A 20,155-nucleotide genomic window follows, 5' to 3' on the forward strand; every position below is an offset into this window, starting at 1 on the left:
GCAACAAATCAAGGAAATGCAAATGAGATTCTCCCAAGGAAGGAGGAAGCAAGTATTTGACAGATATTACAATTTTTGACAGTGCCAGACTGACTGACTGACTGAGCTACCATAATACCCATGGCATGTCCAGAAACAACCCCCAGCCCCTACTGCCCAGAATCTAGACATGTGTAGATCTGAGAGGGATTAACTTGTGGTGACATGGTGAGAGCTCCACCTTACCCTCTGATAGGCTTATTGGAATGTTGGTGGTATTGCGTACACCTTTCCAATTCTCTCAGATCTCCACAAGTGTCTAGGGGTAACGGCTAGGGGTTGATTCTGGACAGGACCCCACAACCCTTTGGGTGTGTGGTGGACCTACAGCACGACACTTGAGGCATTGGTTGAATGTTTAATTCCATTGGTATACGCACGCAGATTTGCACCGGTGTAAGCTGGACACACCCATGGCACTGTATCAAGCTGATCAAACAGGTCAGGGTAGCTGGAGACCTGCTGTAAACAGTTAAAGGATATAATGTCTACTATTCACACCCGTGCTTCATAGATATGCAACCACTGACTAACTATAGCTAGGGCATATCTCTAATCAAATCAGATCAAATCTTATTGAACACATACACGTGTTTAGTAGATGATATTGTGGGTGTAGCAAAATGCTTGTGTTTCTAGCTCCAACAGTGAAGTAATATCTAGCCAGTAATATCCAACAATTTCACAACAATACACACAAAACAAACAAATCCAAGTAAATGAATTAAGAATATGTTAATATATGGACGAGCAATATCAGAGCGGCATAGACTAAGATACAGTATATAAATATGAGATGAGTAATTTAAAATATGTATACATTATTAAAGTGACTAGCGTTCCATTTATTAAAGTGGCCAGTGATTTCAAGTCTATGTATATAGGCAGCAGCCTCTAATGTGCTAGTGATGGCTATTTAACGGTCTGATGGCCTTAAGATAGAAGCTGTTTTTCAGTCTCTCAGTCCCAGCTTTGATGCTGAGCAGTGCAGTTGCCGTACCAAGCGGTGATACAGCCCTCACCTCCTCACTGCAGCCTGTCTCGTCATTGTTGGTAATGGTCTGAAAACTTGATGATTGAGTTGGAGGCGTGCGTGGCCATGCAGTCGTGGGTGAACAAGGAGTACAAGAGGGGACTGTGCACGCACCCTTGTGGGACCACAGTGTTGAGGATCAGAGAAATGGAGGTGTTGTTTCCAACCTTCACTATCTGTGGGCATCCAGGCAGGAAGTCCAGGACCCAGTTTCACAGGGCGGGGTTCAGACCCAGGGCCTCGAGCTTAATGATGAGCTTGGAAGGTACTATGGTGTTGATTGCTGAGCTATAGTCAATGAACAGCATTCTTACATAGGGATTCCTCTTGTCCAGATGGGATAGGGCAGTGTGCAGTGTGATGGTGAGTGCATTGTCTGTGTATCTATTAGGGCGGTATTTTTTTTAAACTGGGTCTAGGGTGTCAGGTAAGGTAGAGGTGATATGATCCTTGAACTAGTCTCTCAAAGCACTTCATGATGACAGACGTGAGTGCCACGGGGCGATAGTAATTTAATTCAGTTACTTTTGCTTTCTTGGGTACAGGGACAATGGTGGCCATCTTGAAGCATGTGGGGACAGCAGACTGGGATAGGGAGAGATTGTAAACACACAAGCTAGCTGGTCTGCGCATGCTCTGAGGACGTGGCTAGGGATGCCGTCTGGGCCGGCAGCCTTGCGAGGGTTAACACGCTTAAATGTCTTACTCACGTCAGCTACGGAGAAGGAGAGCCCACAGTCCTTGGTAACGGGCCGCGTCGGTGGCACTGTGTTATCCTCAAAGCGGGCAAAGAAGGTGTTTAGCTTGTTCGGAAGCAAAATGTCGGTGTCCGCGACATGGCTGGTTTTCCTTTTGTAGTCCATGATTGTCTGTAGACCCTGCCACATACATCTCGTGTCTGAGCCATTGAATTGTGACTCCACTTTGTCTCTATACTGACGTTTTGCCTGTTTGATTGCCTTACGGAGGGAATAACTACACTATTTGTATTTTGCCATATTCCCAGTCACCTTGCATGATTAAATGTGGTGGTACGTGATTTCAGTTTTGCGCGAATGCTGTCATCCACGATTTCTCGTTAGGGTAGGTTTTAATAGTCCCAGTGGGAACAACATCTCCTATACACTTCCTGATAAACTCAGTCACCGTATCAGTATATTCGTCAATGTTATTCTCGGAGGCTACCCGGAACATATCCTAGTCCACCTGATCAAAACAATCTTGAAGCGTGGATTCCGATTGGTCAGACCAGCATTGAATAGTCCTTAGCACAGGTACTTCCTCCTTTAGATTATGTCTATAGGAAGGGATTTGCCGAAAGGAGGGTGGGGGAAGGCCTTGTAGGCATCCTGGAAGTTGGAGTAGCAGTGGTCGAGTGTTTTAGCAGCGCGAGTACTGCAGTCAATATGTTGATAGAACTTCAGTAGCGTTTTCCTCAAATTTGCTTTGATAAAATCCCCAGCTACAATAAATGCGGCCTCAGGATATGTGGTTTCTAGTTTGCATAAAGTCCAGTGAAGTTCTTTGAGGGCCGTCGTGGCATTGGCTTGAGGGGGAATATACACGGCTGTGACTATAACCGAAGATAATTATTTTGGGAGGTAATGTGATCGGCATTTGATTGTGAGATATTCTAGGTCGGGTGAACAAAAGGACTTGAGTTCCTGTATGTTATCACACAATGAGTATTTAATCATGAAACATACACCCTGCCCTCCTTCTTCCTGGAGAGATATTTATTCCTGTCTGCGTGATGAACTAAGAACCCAAATGGCTGTATATCAGTATATCCCGAGAGAGCCATGTTTCCATGAAACAGAGTATGTTCCAATCTCTGATAACTTTCTGGAAGGACATCCTCGCCCTCAGCTCGTCAACTTTATTATCCAGAGACTGAACATTAGCGAGTAATATACTCAGATGCGGTGGGAGGTGTGCGCACCTCATGAGTCGGACTAGAAGTCCACTCCGAGTAACTCTTCTTCTGGCGATGTTTTGGGTCAGCCTCAGGAATCAGTTCAATTTCCATGGGGGGTATGAACAAAGGATCAGATTCGTTGTATTCCTGGTCGTAATGCTGGTAATACTGGTGAGTTACCGCCGCTCTGATATCCAAAAGTTTTTCCCGGCTGTATGTAATAACACAAAAAAATGTCTGGCTTAATAATATAAGAAATAACACATAAAAAAACGAAATAGTGCAAAGTTGCCTAGGGGCTAGAAGCACGGCTGCCCTCTATTGCGCCAATCTAGCAATAGATACTGTTGCTTTGGCTGTATAGCATAATTTAATAAGATCCCCAATGATTAGCTAGGTAGCTAGTACTGATGCGTGGGTTGACTCGGTTATATCCGCGGGACAGACGCGTTTAGGATCATTAAATATTGTATGACTGAAGGGCGGGTGGGTGGTGGGCAACAATACCTTTAAAAAGATCCATCAATGTATAATTATTGTGCAATTTATATAGGCTACATTAAGATTTTTCTTCAATTATTTTATCTGGTATTAATGCATTAGCCTAAACTTTAGGGCTACAGGCGCCAAATAGCCTACACAGCCAACCGCCAAATAATGCTTTCGGGACCTGCCAGAAAAAGTTCAGGTCAATCTATGGAGGCAAAAAGGACATTGTTTCATTCAATAAGACAAAAGGAGAAAGGAGAGTTGGAAATAAAGAGAAGGGAGGGACAGAAAAGTAATGTTTGGAAAATATTTGGTGAAGTGGTAAAAGAGGATGATAGCAGTGCCGGCTATGTTATGTGTAATGATTGTGAGGCTTTATACACATTTGACAGTCACAAGACAAGACTTCAAATAGGCCTATAAGTTCATGTCAAGGGAACTGTACCATACTGGGTTGAATGGAATCTGAAATCTGGACATTGACTAACCCAAATAACCTACTGTTTTCTGGCAAACTCCCAAGTCCTCTGATAATACTAGTCCCGTGCGAATCGACATCCCTGTGTTTTGAGAGAAATGTCTGAGTTCGACAGGTTTTGCTCGCGGTTTGAGCAAGAAAACAATAACTGATCTGATAAAATGAAAGGAGTGCTGCTCATAGCCTATATATGAAGGGCCAAAATGTGTCACCTTTCACAGTGAATGCTTTTGTTTGTAACTTTTGTGCGAATGAATGGAACATCACCAAATGCATCATTAAATGCATATTGTGCCGTGTTTTATACAACCTTGCTGTTAATAAATCACAAAGCAGCATACAACTGAACTAAACAAATGGAACAAGTTCACTTTCTCATCCATAGCCTAAAAAAGCATATCAAGTGCAAGTTAGCTGTTTAGCTCATATCTGAAGGCTGGGGGGCATTTAGGACGTATTCTACTCCGGATCGCTAAAATATTTGAATGATTATGATCACACTTCCTCAATTCCAATATTATGATGACACTATACCAAAGATGGTTTGGTATGATTTAAAAACTTGGGAACCAAACTTGAGTTATCCGTGTAGCTAGCCTTTTATCGCCTGGACTTGTTGAAACATGTTCACGCCTTGAAAAATGGATTTAGTCTTCTAGGGCAACATATGACATAAGAGAAGCTACATTTATCTAATTATAGACACGTTTATTAACAAATAACCTCCCAAAATGTCGGATATTACACTTACGGGATCTCCATACAAAAAAAGAGTTGGACAGCAATATCCAGGAATTTCACAGGATCAAGGTCAAAGTGTAATTAATTTGTTAAATACTTAGTATATGATACAACAACAAACAACAGTATCATAAATGTAAGGAAAGAAACGTAGTGTTTAGTGTCACACGATTTTTGCTAAATCTGTGAAGACTCCAAGCATGACAAAGGGTTTAAACTAGGGCTGACCCCATTTAGTCGACTGGTCGATTGTTTAGTCGATGGGATGTTGGTCGACTGAGATTTCTTTAGTCGAGCAGTAGCAATTAAAAAATCTATCATGGTGTACAAGACTAATTCATTGTGGAGGCCGTGGGATGGCACAATCCATCACTCTAAGACATGTGCTACTGAAATTGTATATGGTGCAACACTAATAAAAATTATATTATTTTATAACAAATGCGCTTTCTCCCACATTGGATACTGGCCACTGTCTGCGGTTCTGAAAAACATCAGTGCGCTGTTGAATTGGCATATTTTCCTAGACCATGTTGCTATGTGCATAATAGCAAAGTTAACCAGCATATTGGTGATGAGAAAAATGCGGCGGAGGAAGCAGCAGAATGAAGAGACAGGAAAACAACCCTTGCCTTATTGTCTAAATGTGACCCGTTTCAGGAAACTAAGCATACAATGCCTTGCGAAAGTATTCGGCCCCCTTGAACTTTGCGACCTTTTGCCACATTTCAGGCTTCAAACATAAAGATATAAAACTGTATTTTTTTGTGAAGAATCAACAACAAGTGGGACACAATCATGAAGTGGAACGACATTTATTGGATATTTCAAACTTTTTTAACAAATCAAAGACTGAAAAATTGGGCGTGCAAAATTATTCAGCCCCCTTAAGTTAATACTTTGTAGCGCCACCTTTTGCTGCGATTACAGCTGTAAGTCGCTTGGGGTATGTCTCTATCAGTTTTGCACATCGAGAGACTGACATTTTTTCCCATTCCTCCTTGCAAAACAGCTCGAGCTCAGTGAGGTTGGATGGAGAGCATTTGTGAACAGCAGTTTTCAGTTCTTTCCACAGATTCTCGATTGGATTCAGGTCTGGACATTCTAACACCTGGATATGTTTATTTTTTAACCATTCCATTGTAGATTTTGCTTTATGTTTTGGATCATTGTCTTGTTGGAAGACAAATCTCCGTCCCAGTCTCAGGTCTTTTGCAGACTCCATCAGGTTTTCTTCCAGAATGGTCCTGTATTTGGCTCCATCCATCTTCCCATCAATTTTAACCATCTTCCCTGTCCCTGCTGAAGAAAAGCAGGCCCAAACCATGATGCTGCCACCACCATGTTTGACAGTGGGGATGGTGTGTTCAGGGTGATGAGCTGTGTTGCTTTTACGCCAAACATAACGTTTTGCATTGTTGCCAAAAAGTTCAATTTTGGTTTCATCTGACCAGAGCACCTTCTTCCACATGTTTGGTGTGTCTCCTAGGTGGCTTGTGGCAAACTTTAACCGACACTTTTTATGGATATCTTTAAGAAATGGCTTTCTTCTTGCCACTCTTCCATAAAGGCCAGATTTGTGCAATATACGACTGATTGTTGTCCTATGGACAGAGTCTCCCACCTCAGCTGTAGATCTCTGCAGTTCATCCAGAGTGATCATGGGCCTCTTGGCTGCATCTCTGATCAGTCTTCTCCTTGTATGAGCTGAAAGTTTAGAGGGACGGCCAGGTCTTGGTAGATTTGCAGTGGTCTGATACTCCTTCCATTTCAATATTATCGCTTGCACAGTGCTCCTTGGGATGTTTAAAGCTTGGGAAATCTTTTTGTATCCAAATCCGGCTTTAAACTTCTTCACAACAGTATCTCGGACCTGCCTGGTGTGTTCCTTTTTCTTCATGATGCTCTCTGCACTTTTAACGGACCTCTGAGACTATCACAGTGCAGGTGCATTTATACGGAGACTTGATTACACACAGGTGGATTGTATTTATCATCATTAGTCATTTAGGTCAACATTGGATCATTCAGAGATCCTCACTGAACTTCTGGAGAGAGTTTGCTGCACTGAAAGTAAAGGGGCTGAATAATTTTGCACGCCCAATTTTTCAGTTTTTGATATGTTAAAAAAGTTTGAAATATCCAATAAATGTCGTTCCACTTCATGATTGTGTCCCACTTGTTGTTGATTCTTCACAAAAAAATACAGTTTTATATATTTATGTTTGAAGCTTGAAATGTGGCAAAAGGTCGCAAAGTTCAAGGGGGCCGAATACTTTCGCAAGGCACTGTATGTAGTGGGTCACTACTTCACAGGAGAGCCGTTTGAACATAAACTTTTTTTTAAATCAAAATGCATTTTTTTTGCAGAAACGCCTTCTCGAACATGTGAACTTTCATGTGCCTTAATAATGAACTTGTATACCATCTGTAAGTATGAATAAAAGTGTTAAATTATTAGCCTAGTTAGTTTAGCCACAGAAAAAGTCAGCAACCTTCCCGCTAGCCATGATTGGCTGAGATAATGAGTGTGCTGGAAATGCAGAGAGATGAGTTTGGATTGGTCTGCCATATAGCACACTTCTGTCTATTTGAGATGGTCAATATGTGTAGGTAATCCTGTCTAATTTGTCTTTTTTATGTATAGCGTAGAAGTGCTGCATAAGTGTTGCTCTCCACTTTCTGGAGGACCAAGTTTTGAAATCAATGGAATTGGAGTATGATAGCTAAGGAGATGGAAAAAAACACCTGTCTCCGGATTACATCTTTAAACTAAGAGCAACCATGTCTGTAAAAATATCTGAACATTATGAAGTGGATATGAACACACACGTACTAATTTACATGCTTGCTTACACATACAGACGTATACGCACACGTGCGCACACACACACACACACACACACACACACACACACACACACACACACACACACACACACACACACACACACACACACACACACACACACACACACACACACACACAATCTCGCTCTCTTCTATTCTCTCCCTCTCTCTCTATTGTTGAGAACTGTTTTATAATTGAATATGTTTATTGTTTGTCTATATTTTTTATGTATTTGTCTACAAGTTTATATATGTTTACAACAAGCAAGGGGAAGATATCAGAATAGAGGCAATGGGGAATAATAACATATTGTATGGCATATATTTGTACTGTAGTGAAGCCGTCTCTAGAGTAATGCAAGGTCTCTTTCATGATCATGTGAAACGTCAATTGCTATGGAAATGCTGGGATGTGTATTTCAATTATGTTAAAAGTAATTATGATGCAACTATGATGGTGATACGATATGGATTACAATTATCATCATGAATATTAAGGCTATACACACTACGTTACACACATAGACACTTAACCATGCAAAGATGGCAGAGATATTATTTATTTGGACATCAGTCTTACTCTTATACAGACATTGTACACACTCTTACTAAATCACATCCAATATCATACACATCAACCTACTCAGATTTACTACACACATAATATCTTGTCTGAATTTTCTAACATCTGTGGCATTGGCACACAGGAAAGGAAATAAAACAAGTCCGTTAAGAAAAAAATACTATTTTCAATGTCAGCCTAGGAACAGTGGGTTAACTACCTGTTCAAGGGCAGAACGACAGATTTGTACCTTGTCAGCTCTTGGATTTGAACTTGCAACCTTCCGGTTACTAGTCCAACGCTCTAACCACTAGGCTACCCTGCCACCCTTGGAACCTAATTCTAAATATCAGACATTTAAAAGCTCTAGTTTTGACCATCATAATACCTCTGATGACAGTAACTTTACAAACACTAATTATGGTCAATTTAGGCTGAGAATAATATCTAGTTACGGTAAGGGGTGAAATAAGTATAGCCAGTTATAATTGTAATGGTTTAGCAGATTATAAAAAAAGAAAATCAGTCTTTACATGGCTAAACGGAATATAATATATACCGTTTACAGGAAACTCAATCTACATCCTTAGATGTAAAAAGGAATGGGGTGGTGAAATAATTTTCTGTCATGGACAGAAAATAACTAAAGGAATTTGCAGAAAGTCGTTACTGAAGATGGAGTCATCTATGATTCTCCGAATGATATTTTAAAAGAGGAAGCTAATTATTTTAGGCAGATGTTCTCTTTTACATATCATCCTCTCCCACTGAATGAAGATTATGGTAAGGAATTCTTTCCAAAATTTTTTACAAATGTACAGAAAGATCAGTGAGAAGGCCAAATTACAGAGGGAGAACTTTTTGAGGCTATTAAATCGTTTCAGTCTGGAAAAACCCCAGGGAATGATGGCATCAAGTATTTTTTGATATACTAAAAGCTCCATTGTTAGATTGTTTTAACTACTCCTATAGAAATGGTAGTCTGTCAGGTACTCAGCAGGAAGGTCTGATTTCTCTATTATTAAACAAGACCCATATGGCAAATATAAAGTTTTATCTAAAAAACTGGAGGCCCCTTACACTTCAATGTTGTGATGCAAAAATACTAGCGAAATGCATAGCACTCAGAATTAAAAGGGGTTTACCAGGTATTGTTCATCCTGATCAGACAGGTTTTTAACATGGACGATACATTGGAGATAATATACAACAACTAGAAATAATAGAACATCGTGAAACATATAAGAAGCCAGGAATGGTATTTATAGCGGATTTTGAAAAGGCATTTGATAAAGTAAGACTGGATTTTTTTTCAATTCTGGTAATTCTCTTACAAAATGGGTAAAAAATAATGTATAGCAACCCCAGGTGTAAAATAGTAAATAACGGCTACTTCTCAGAGAGTTTTGAATTGTCAAGAGGAGTTAAACAAGGATGTCACCATATCTATTCGTTATGGCCATCGAAATGCTATCTATTAAAACCAGATCCAATAACAACATTAGAGGATTAGAAATCCAAGGCTTAAAAACAAAGGTGTCCATGTATGCCGATGACTCAAGTTTTATATTAAGTCCTCAAGCTAGATCCCTGCAATGTCTCATTGAAGATCTAGATCATTTTTCTGTACTCTCTGGACTAAAGCCTAATTATGATAAGTGTACAATATTACGCATTGGATCTTTAAAAAATAAAACGTTTACATTACCCTGCAGTTTACCTATAAAATGGGCTGATGGTGAAGTAGACATACTCGCTATTGATATCACAAAAGATAGAAATAAGCTCTCACCATGACTTTCAATAGAAAACTTGTAAAAATAGACAAGATCCTTCAACCATGGAGAGGTAAATACCTGTCTATTTATGGAAAAATTGCCCTGATTAACTCCTTAGTCATATCTCAGTTTACTCATTTACTTATGGTGCTGCCTACTCCTGATGATTCGTTTTTCAAATCATATGAGCAAAAAATATTTGGATTTATCTGGGACGCTAAACCGGACAAAATAAAACGTGCCTATCTATATAATGAATATGTATTGGGTGGGTTGAGATTATTAAATACAAAAGCACCAAACCTCTCTCTAAAAGCTTCACTCATTCACACGTTTTATTTGAACCCTAAATGGTTCTCAAGTAGATTACTAAGAAAAGCTCATCCATTGTTTAAAAATGGCCTATTTGTCTTTGTGCAGATTGCCATGTCTCATTTTCATTTTCCATCAATTGAACATTTTCAAACAAGCATTGTTTGCTTGTTTGGCAACAATTTCAATTCCACCCCCCTGAAAAGATAGAACAAATATTACAACATATATTATGGCTGAACTCAAATGTGCTGGTTGATAAAATACCTGTATTTATGGAAAATATGTTTCAAAAGGGTATTTTGTTCTTAAATTATATTGTAAATTGGAATGGTAGAGTTATGATGTCCTTCTTGGAGTTATCAGAATTGTTTGGGAAGGTCTGCTCAATCCAAGAGTACAACCAATTCAATACAGCATTACCCCCAAAATGGAGGAGGCAGGTGGCAGCGAGAGGACGTAGGGAACTGGTCTGTCTGCCCAATATAAAGGATCAAAACTGGCGGAGGAATAAAAATAGCATAAATAGGAAAGTATACCAGTTTCATTTGAGGACCAGGATGTTGACAACTGTGCCATACAGATTGCAAAAGAGTTGGGAAGAGATGTTTGATGTACCGATTTCATGGTACAGGGTGTATGAGATGATATATAAAACAACGCAAGATTCAAGACTTCGTGCTTTTCAGCTAAAATTATTATATAGAATTCTTGCCACCAAAAAAATGTTGAATATTTGGGTCATAAAATCATGGAAGCTCTGCAATTTTGTTGTGAGGATACAGAATCAATAGACCATTTATTTTGGTATTGCCCTCAGGTAGCCTGTTTCTGGTCTCAGGTTCAGGAATGGCGGAAAATGCATAGCATTTATTTTTAATTTTGAAATAAAACATAATAAAAAGTACATTTGAATGGGATCTTGGTGGGTTCGGGTTCACGTTTTTTGGCCTGGTGGTAGATCGGTCAACGTGCCCTTGAGCAGGGCATTGACACTGGATGCTTCTGTGTGTCGCTCTGAATGGGAATCTGTTGGATGACTGGTATGATGTAGTTGTTGAGCGGCTTCACTGCAAGTATATTGTATGTTTCAAATATTCAATAAATACATTTTTCAAAATATTTTTAAAAAGGGCAACCATGGCATCCATGACAGGAGACGTGTCCATCTATGATGTAATGTTAAACGGGTAAGATAGTCTAGCTAGCTACATTTTCTGATATTACATGTTTCTAATTTTGACAGAAAGTGGTTTCATTTCAAGTTAGTGTATTGTTAGCTAGCTACCTAATGTTAGCTGGCTGGCTAGCTAATGTTACATATATGATCTTATTATTTGTATCTCAGAGCCATTTGCTTAGCTAGTTATATCATAATGTTAGCTAGCTAACATTGAACCTGGTTGGTTAGCTACCTGCAGATTGATGCAGGGTAGTAACGTCATGAGTTGGGATTATGGTTCATTGTTTAGCTAGCAGGCTAGCTAGCTACATGTCTTAACAAAAGACTCTACTATGCAAGTTTCGAGTGCGTTCGTAAATTCAGTCTGGCCAGTCTACTCTGATTTCAGAGCCCTCTCATTTGAGTGTACCAGAGCGCAGAATAACTGATGAATTTATGAAAGCTCAACACCCGCTGAATTTGGCCGGTGTCAGTAAAAAAGCGTAAATACATTGTTTTCAGCAACACAGTTGCAGTCACCAACGCTCTGGATAACATGAAAACAGCCTAACCAGCTCTGCTAGGGCGAGTAAAATGGTCAGAGTTTGGGTGGGGACTAAAGCTTAAGCGGGTGTGAATGATGCTGAATGGGTGTAGACAAAGAGGAGTTCTCAAGTAGGGGCAAAACATTCAAAGGCCATTTTCTCAAAAGTGAGGATACAAGTTTATCAACTTTCAAAGCAGAATTACTTTCCCATTGTTCCTCAAATGCAGTGTATGATATACTATTTTGTAGCTCTGTGTCTCTGCTTTTATCCAATGTCAAAAACACAATTTAAAATTTTGCTACATAAGACCGAATCAAGGCGGTCGGTCACAAATAGATAGATATTTGTGGGCTATACTCGGCCTAGTCTCGGCCTTGTCTCAGTATGGTAAGTTGGTGGTTGAAGATATCCCTCTAGTGGTGTGGGGGCTGTGCTTTGGAAAAGTGGGTGGGGTTATATCCTTCCTGTTTGGCCCTGTCCGGGCGTATCATCGGATGGGGCCACAGTGTCTCCTGACCCCTCCTGTCTCAGCCTCCAGTATTTATGCTGCAGTAGTTTATGTGCCGGGGGGCTAGGGTCCGTTTGTTATATCTGGAGTACTTCTCCTGTCTTATCCGGTGTCCTGTGTGAATTTAAGTATGCTCTCTCTAATTCTCTCTTTCTCTCTTTCTCTCGGAGGACCTGAGCCCTAGGACCATGCTTCAGGACTACCTGGCATGATGTCTCCTTGCTGTCCCCAGTCCACCTGGCCGTGCTGCTGCTCCAGTTTCAACTGTTCTGCATGCGGCAATGGAATCTTGACCTGTTCACCGGATGTGCTACCAGTCCCAGACCTGCTGTTTTCAACTCTCTAGAGACAGCAGGAGTGGTAGAGATACTCTTAATGATCGGCTATGGAAAGCCAACTGACATTTACTCCTGAGGTGCTGACTTGCTGCACCCTCAACAACTACTGTGATTATTATTATTTGACCATGCTGGTCATTTATGAACATTTGAACATCTTGGCCATGTTCTGTTATAATCTCCACCCGGCACAGCCAGAAGAGGACTGGCCACCCCTCATAGCCTGGTTCCTCTCTAGGATTCGGCCTTTCTAGGGAGTTTTTCCTAGCCACTGTGCTTCTACACCTGCATTGCTTGCTGTTTGGGGTATTAGGCTGGGTTTCTGTACAGCACTTTGAGATATCAGCTGATGTACGAAGGGCTATATAAATACGTTTGATTTGAAATTTGATTTGAAATTAAGAGAGAGGAAACCGCAACGAAATTACGTCTATAATCAATAGAATAACTGCTAAATGTGCCTGGCTTTATAAATCATCCTTATACAGTGCCTTCATCCATATTCAGACTAGAGGTCGACCGATTAATCGGAATGGCCGATTAATTAGGGCCGATTTCAAGTTTTCATAACAATCGGAAATCTGGATTTTTGGGCGCCGATTTTGCTGATTTAAAAAATATATATATTTTATTTTATATACCTTTATTTAACTAGGCAAGTCAGTTAAGAACACATTCTTATTTTAAATGACGGCCTAGGAACGGTGGGTTAACTGCCTTGTTCAGGGGCAGAACGACATATTTTCACCTTGTCAGCTCGGGGATCGAATCTTGCAACCTTACGGTTAACTAGTCCAACGCTCTAACCACCTGCCTCTCATTGCACTCCACGAGGAGCCTGCCTGTTATGCGAATGCAGGGTCTGAACAGTTATGTAAAATAAGGTATTTCATTTTTTTATTTTTAACAAATTTGCAAACATTTCTGAAAACCTGTTTTTGCTTTGTCATTATGGGCTATTGTGTGTAGATTGATGAGGGAAATATAGTATTTAATGTGAGTGAGAGGTGCTTCAGAGCATGGCGATTGGCAGCCGGGAGAAGGGAATTATAATTATTATATTCAGCCCAAAGGCACAACGGCCACTGGCCACAAAAGGCATGGATTTTTTTAGGGGCATTACGGCCACACAAGGGGGATGCCGCCGGAAAATTCGAGGCATTATCCAGTGCTTGTCAAATTGTGAATGAGAGACTCATCGAGAAACAGCTCGTGCCTTTCATACTTTTTTCAAATAATCATTAGAGTCTCATCATGCAACCTTAGAATGTATTAAAAATCAAAACATATAGCCCATTGTTTGTATTACAACTAAAGATGGATAAATAACTCTAAATTAAGCATATAGGAGTACCTGTTTCTTTGTTAACCGCTCAACACAGAATGCATGTGCGCACTCCCTCAAATTGTTGGAGAAAATATCCTTTCTATTTTATTCAACTATGTTCAATTGTATTTGTCCTACTATAAAATATTGCAACCAAATCTTGTCTGTTAAATGAACTAGTGTAGCCCACAACTATGTGGCATTAGGCAGATCTGTGCCAAACATAAGGACAAGAGTTTTCTATTCTGTTCTTCTGAAATAGACTACATTTTGCTCATATCTTGTTTCTTAAGACATGTCTAAAAAAAAAAATGGATTTATTGTGGAGTAAGCTATATTACAGGGATTTCTTAGACTTGTAGATGTTCCAAAGGCCTGCTTGTAGGCTATGCTAAATGTGTTTATGTTAATGAACGGTAACTTACCGTGAGACTGGCAGTTACTTGCTTGACAATCACTGGCTGACAAAATGTCATGACCGCCACAGCTCTAGGAACGACCCCCCTAAAATTCAGTTCAGTTGAATTTCGTTCATACTGTGTGTCGCGTTCTATAGTCATTTATCAATGAAAGCAAATGAACACACATCCCACTGGTTGAGGAGCTGGACCACGCATGAGAAAGTAATTCCTTTCCACAACAACGACACACTCCCAGCAGTGACTTATTGGTGAGATGCACAACACAAGGACAATGTTTCAATCCCCATTGGGATCTTACGCTAAAAACAAGGACAATATTTACCCCGTCAAAGATTCCAATAAAGATCCATATTATTTACTTAGGATTAATTGTAAAAAAATAAAAAATAAATGTTCAAACCTCATGATTATTTAAACTGTCTAACACTATCATAACACCAGGTTGTAATACACAAGGTTGTTTATGTTTCATGGTCATTTCAGTCTTTATAAACCATGTATAAACAATGTATTGTCCAATGTTTGTTTAATCAAGATTGTGGCTTTAACATAGCTCTACATTACCTCTGTGTGAACTTTAGGTATGGCGTGTAGTCGATGACGGCAGAGGATTTTCCATCCAGGGCCTCCCCCTTTAGACAGAAACTGTGGACAGAAAGTCATAACCCAATCAAACACGGACCTATGGACAGCAACCTTGTTATATGACTATGTCCATCACAGAATAACAAGGCCCTCTTGAGTTCCTCTCCTGGTGTCTCTCTGCCATTGTTGCTGTAACTTCCTCAAACTTTCTCAAGGCCTTGTTTTTTAAAAGCATTTACTGACAAATGCATTTTTTAAAAGCACTAAAAAAACAATTGATTTCTCTGATTTCATCGAGCATGTTCTCCCAGCCTCACCTGAAGTCTATGGCTCCGAGTCCAATAAGCATCCCTGTTAGGACCGTGGCTTCTTCCCTTAGCATGATGGCCCCATCACCATAGAACCTCCTGTAGCACACACACACATAAATATAGGTGCGTCAGGTACCCTAGGTGTTTGTTGGGATTGTTAGTTGTCATTAAGGTTGTGGCGGTCATGAAATTTTGTCAGCCGGATATTGTTATGCAAAAGACTGCCGGTCTCACGTTAATTAACATGTTCAGCATCTCCAGGCCTCCACGGAGTCCACACATACAAGCCACAGATGCACGCATTTAGAACATTTTTAAAAAGTCAAAGTAATCAATTTAATATACACCATCACAATAAATCCATTATTTTAGTCAGGTCTAAAGAAACATTATGATGTGAAGAATGAACAGAATATGGAGGGCCTACTGTATGTTATCTGGCTATGCTCAATGCCATAGGCTGTAGGCGTGTTAATTTAGCTGACAAGATATGCTTATAAGTCCTGTGCCATTATTTTATATTATACGATTTATAGTAAGAACAATATAATTGAACTTTTCTGAATAAAATAGAAAGGGTTTGAAACAGGGCCTATATGCTTGATATAGAGTTATTTGGCAACTTTAGTTGTGAATGATACAAACCTTTGAAAGTCTTATAAATCAAAACATATATAGGCTGCATGATGCGACTATAGGCTATTGATGATTTGAGAAAGTCGCAAAAAAAGCTTGTGCTCTGTTCCTTGCCTCATGCTGCACAGCTGTTTTCTCTTCAAGAGATCATATATTAACCCACATGATGTCAGCTGGTCCTTTTGTGGCAGGGCTGAAATGCAGTGGAAATGTTTTTGGGGGATTCAGTTCATTTGCATGGCAAAGAGGGAATTCATCTGATTACTCTTCATAACATTCTGGAGTATATGCAAAATACTATCATACAAACTGAGGCAGCAAACTTTGTCAAAATTAATATTTGTGTCATTCTCAAAACTTTTGGCCACGACTGTATATCCACAGTAAAACGAGTCCTACATCAACATAACCTGAAAGGCCGCTCAGAAAGGAAGAAGTCATTGCTCCAAAACTGCCATAAAAAAGGTTTGCAACTGCACATAGGGACAAAGATCGTACTTTCTGGAGAAATGTCCTCTGGTCTGATGAAACAAAAAATAGAAATGTTTGGCCATAATGACCATCGTTATGTTTGGAGGAAAAAGGGGGAGGCTTGCAAGCCGAAGAACACCATCCCAACCGTGAAGCACGGGGATGGCAGCATCATGTTGTGGGGGTGTTTTGCTGCAGGAGGGACTGGTGCACTTCACAAAATAGATGGCATCATGAGGAGGGAAAATTATGTGAGGCAGGAAAAGTATGTGGATATATTGAAGCAACATCTCAAGATATCAGTCAGGAAGTTAAAGCTTGGTCACAAATGGGTCTTCCAAATGGACAATGACCCCAAGCATTCTTCCAAAGTTGTGCAAAATGGCTTAAGGACAACAAAGTCAAAGGATTGGAGTGGCCATCACAAAGCCCTGACCTCAATCGCATAGAACATTTGTGGGCAGAACTGAAAAAACATGTGCGAGCAAGGAGGCCTCCAAAACTGACTCAGTTACACCAGCTCTGTCAGGAAGAATGGGTCAAAATTGTAGAAGGCTACCCGAAATGTTTGACCCAAGTTAAACAATTTTAAGGCAATGCTACCAAATACTAATTGAGTGTATGTAAACTTCTGACCCACTGGGAATGTGATGAAATAAATAAATGCGGAAATAAATCATTCTCTCTACTATTATTCTGACATTTCACATTCTTAAAATAAAGTGGTGATCCTAACTGACCTAAGACAGGGAATGTTTACTAGGATTAAATGTCAGGAATTGTGAAAAACTGAGTTTAAATGTATTTGGCTAAGGTGTATGTAAACTTCCGACATCAACTGTATATATATATATATATATATATATATATATATATATATATATATATATATATAGGTCATGCCTCCCGGGTGGTGCAGCAGTCTGAAAATCAATCTGTAGTTTTTCCTAATTACATTTTGTGCCATGATGTAAAATGGCTGTTTTGTAGATTTGTGAACATATCAAAATACTTAAACTTACATGCAGAATACCTGCTGTTAACTTTTAAATGATTGGAATGAATTATCCAAAGAGAGTGTAAAGATTTTCACTGCATCTCAGTGCCAAGAGGCTTTACTTCAGTCCCTGGATCGAATACAGGCTGTTTCACATCCGACCGTGATTGGGAGTGCCATAGGGCGGTGCACAATTGGCCCAGCATCATCTGGGTTTGGCCGAGGTAGGCCGTCATTGTAAATAAGAATTTGTTCTTACCTGACTAGCCTAGTTAAATAAAAGGTTACATTTTAAAAAACAACTGGCGGCAACCGCGGCGCAATCAATAGGAGATGAACAGTGGCTGGTGCTGAAAATATAGCTAACTTGTTATGCAAGTGTTGCACACCAACATATGGAGAAAACCTACACCAGTCGAGCAATTAATTTTAACAATAATCTTCATTTTAATTTGACTTTACAAACAACAAGATGGCTTAATTGGAGTCTATTTCTTTGGAGCCCAGACCTTTATAAAATAACAACTGGCTGAGGTAGTCAATGAGGCTTAACAGTCTATTAAAAATTGGAATTGTTTTTTAGGCCTAGTTACAATTGCAACTGGTCAAAAATGTAGCATCCTACATAAAACAATCATTTAAAGAAATAAGTCTGCACGTTCAAACTAAAACAATGTAACTAATAATGAAAAGCGTAAATTTGTAAAGTAATTGGAAAGGTAGAGACAAATGATTTGTGACATTGTGGTTACAATAAAGAATGTAAACAAGATGTGATCAAGATGATGTGTTTTTATTTACAGTAGTGATGGACAATTGGAAACAGTTTGAAAACAATTTGAAAACAGGTTTTCAAACACTTGTTTTTCACAAGTGTACTGTAGTACTGTAGCAGGTGTAGCACATCATGCAAATGTTTCCTATTAGCAGGACGATATAATTTTTATAGCGCGGCTACTGTTGTGAAAATCCCTCGACTTGCAATGTATTCGATGCTTAAGTACTCTAAAGTGTTACATTTTCTAACTCAAAACAACAGTACAGTATTTCTTCATCAACATCTTTATGCTTTCGTTAATAAAATAACGAGAAAAAATACATTCAAATGCGGACGCTTATTTTAACTACATTTTAGTCACACTTCCACCCAGCTCCACGACCACAGGTAAAACCTTGCTGAGATGATCAATGTATTTGTTGCATTGTTGTATCGTCAATTTCTCAAGACAAAACATCTTGATGGCCTTGACCAGTTCATTTTTGCTTGTCGGCTTGGCAGAGTTACAGAGTGTTTTCAGTTGATGCCAAACAAGTTAGATCAGGTTTAAATCAGGAGACCTACATGTAGAGATTAAAAAAATAGATATATACCGTAGGCCTACCATAGGTGTTGTAGGGCTTTCATTTATTTATTTTGTTTTTATTTAACCTTTATTTTACTACATAAAGGTCTACATACTCTGCTGGCGTCTTGACCCAGTTTATGCCCCCATTTGCAATGCAAACCCGGGCAGCAGTGTGTTTTGGGTCATTGTCTGCATTTGGAGAAGAAATAAAGACATTTAGCGTAACAGCCAACATAAGGAACAATAATAGAAATATACATGTAAATAGGTCTAAACATAAAATATTGCCATAATCCTACCTTGAAAGAAACAATGTAGTCCCCAGAAACACCTCTCTGACATAGGGTCCAGCATATCTCTTGGTGATTTCTTCCTCAAATAAGTCTCGAGCCATGCATGATACCTGAAAAACAAGGCAAGAGTGAATTATCGTGGAACACATAACAGTCCGTGAGCTGTAGGCTACAATATTTGATGTACCTTTTGCTTTGTAAATAGCCAAACTTACCATCAAAAATGCGGGCCTTGTCTCTTGCGAGAAATTGCCCCCCACACATGGAGTTTGAGCGGATGCTTGGGACTCGGCTTGCTTGATATTCTTCCTTTTTTTCTGTAACAATTTTGAGCAAATTGCTCAAGGGCCACGGTTGATTCGTCATGTCATTGAATGTCTTGCCAGCTTTGATCCATGCCAGTCAACACATATCTTAAGAACATCATGTTCAATTATTTTCCATGATATTCTTAAGATATGTGTTGACTGAATATAAGCAAGTGTCTGATGTCTGTTAAATAATCAAGTTAGGTTTCTCCAGAAATAAATATGCTAAATAACAAACTGGCTTTATTTACAAATTAGTGAGAATGTCTCACCCCATGTTCAAGAATTGCCTTTTTCTCGCTCACTCTAGGTTAAATGAAAACGAAATCTCCAAAATATCGTTACTTTTTAAACAAAGCGATTATTATTAATTAATTTAGAATGATATAAAAGCCCCTTAGATATTGTCACGGATCTTAACGGAAAATGCTCCTTAGATATTAATTTAGAATCCTCCAATCCTCTAAATGTAATTATTGTCAGAGAGTCACATCATTTAATTTTTTATATTTTTAGATATACTGTAGGCCTACCATAGGCAAAATTAGTCTCACTAGTGTTGAGTAATGTGATGTTAAAAGTGGTGTAGGTCTTATTTATTTAAAAAGCATATTGAAGCAATAGGATTTGAAGCAATGAGATTTCAGCATCATTTCGCGCTGCTCTGAGACAAGCATGGGGACTGGTCTTGATAAATCAATGA

The 20,155-nt window shown here is 39.3% G+C and overlaps 1 protein-coding gene across 1 annotated transcript in view; it reads right to left on the reverse strand.

The window, feature by feature from the left end:
- The window catches only part of LOC139367541 (RUN domain containing 3Ab), a 42,602-nt gene that overhangs the window by 11,479 nt on the left and 10,968 nt on the right, over positions 1 to 20,155 (reverse strand). The window contains exons 5-6 of the mRNA XM_071105788.1: positions 15,408 to 15,497; positions 15,070 to 15,150 (exon numbers count right to left, since the gene is read on the reverse strand). Of these exons, the coding sequence (XP_070961889.1) occupies positions 15,070 to 15,150; positions 15,408 to 15,497 (171 nt within the window). The remainder of the gene's footprint in view (positions 1 to 15,069; positions 15,151 to 15,407; positions 15,498 to 20,155) is intronic.

Source organism: Oncorhynchus clarkii, chromosome 16 (genome assembly GCF_045791955.1).
Source record: "Oncorhynchus clarkii lewisi isolate Uvic-CL-2024 chromosome 16, UVic_Ocla_1.0, whole genome shotgun sequence".
Lineage (NCBI taxonomy): Eukaryota > Metazoa > Chordata > Actinopteri > Salmoniformes > Salmonidae > Oncorhynchus > Oncorhynchus clarkii.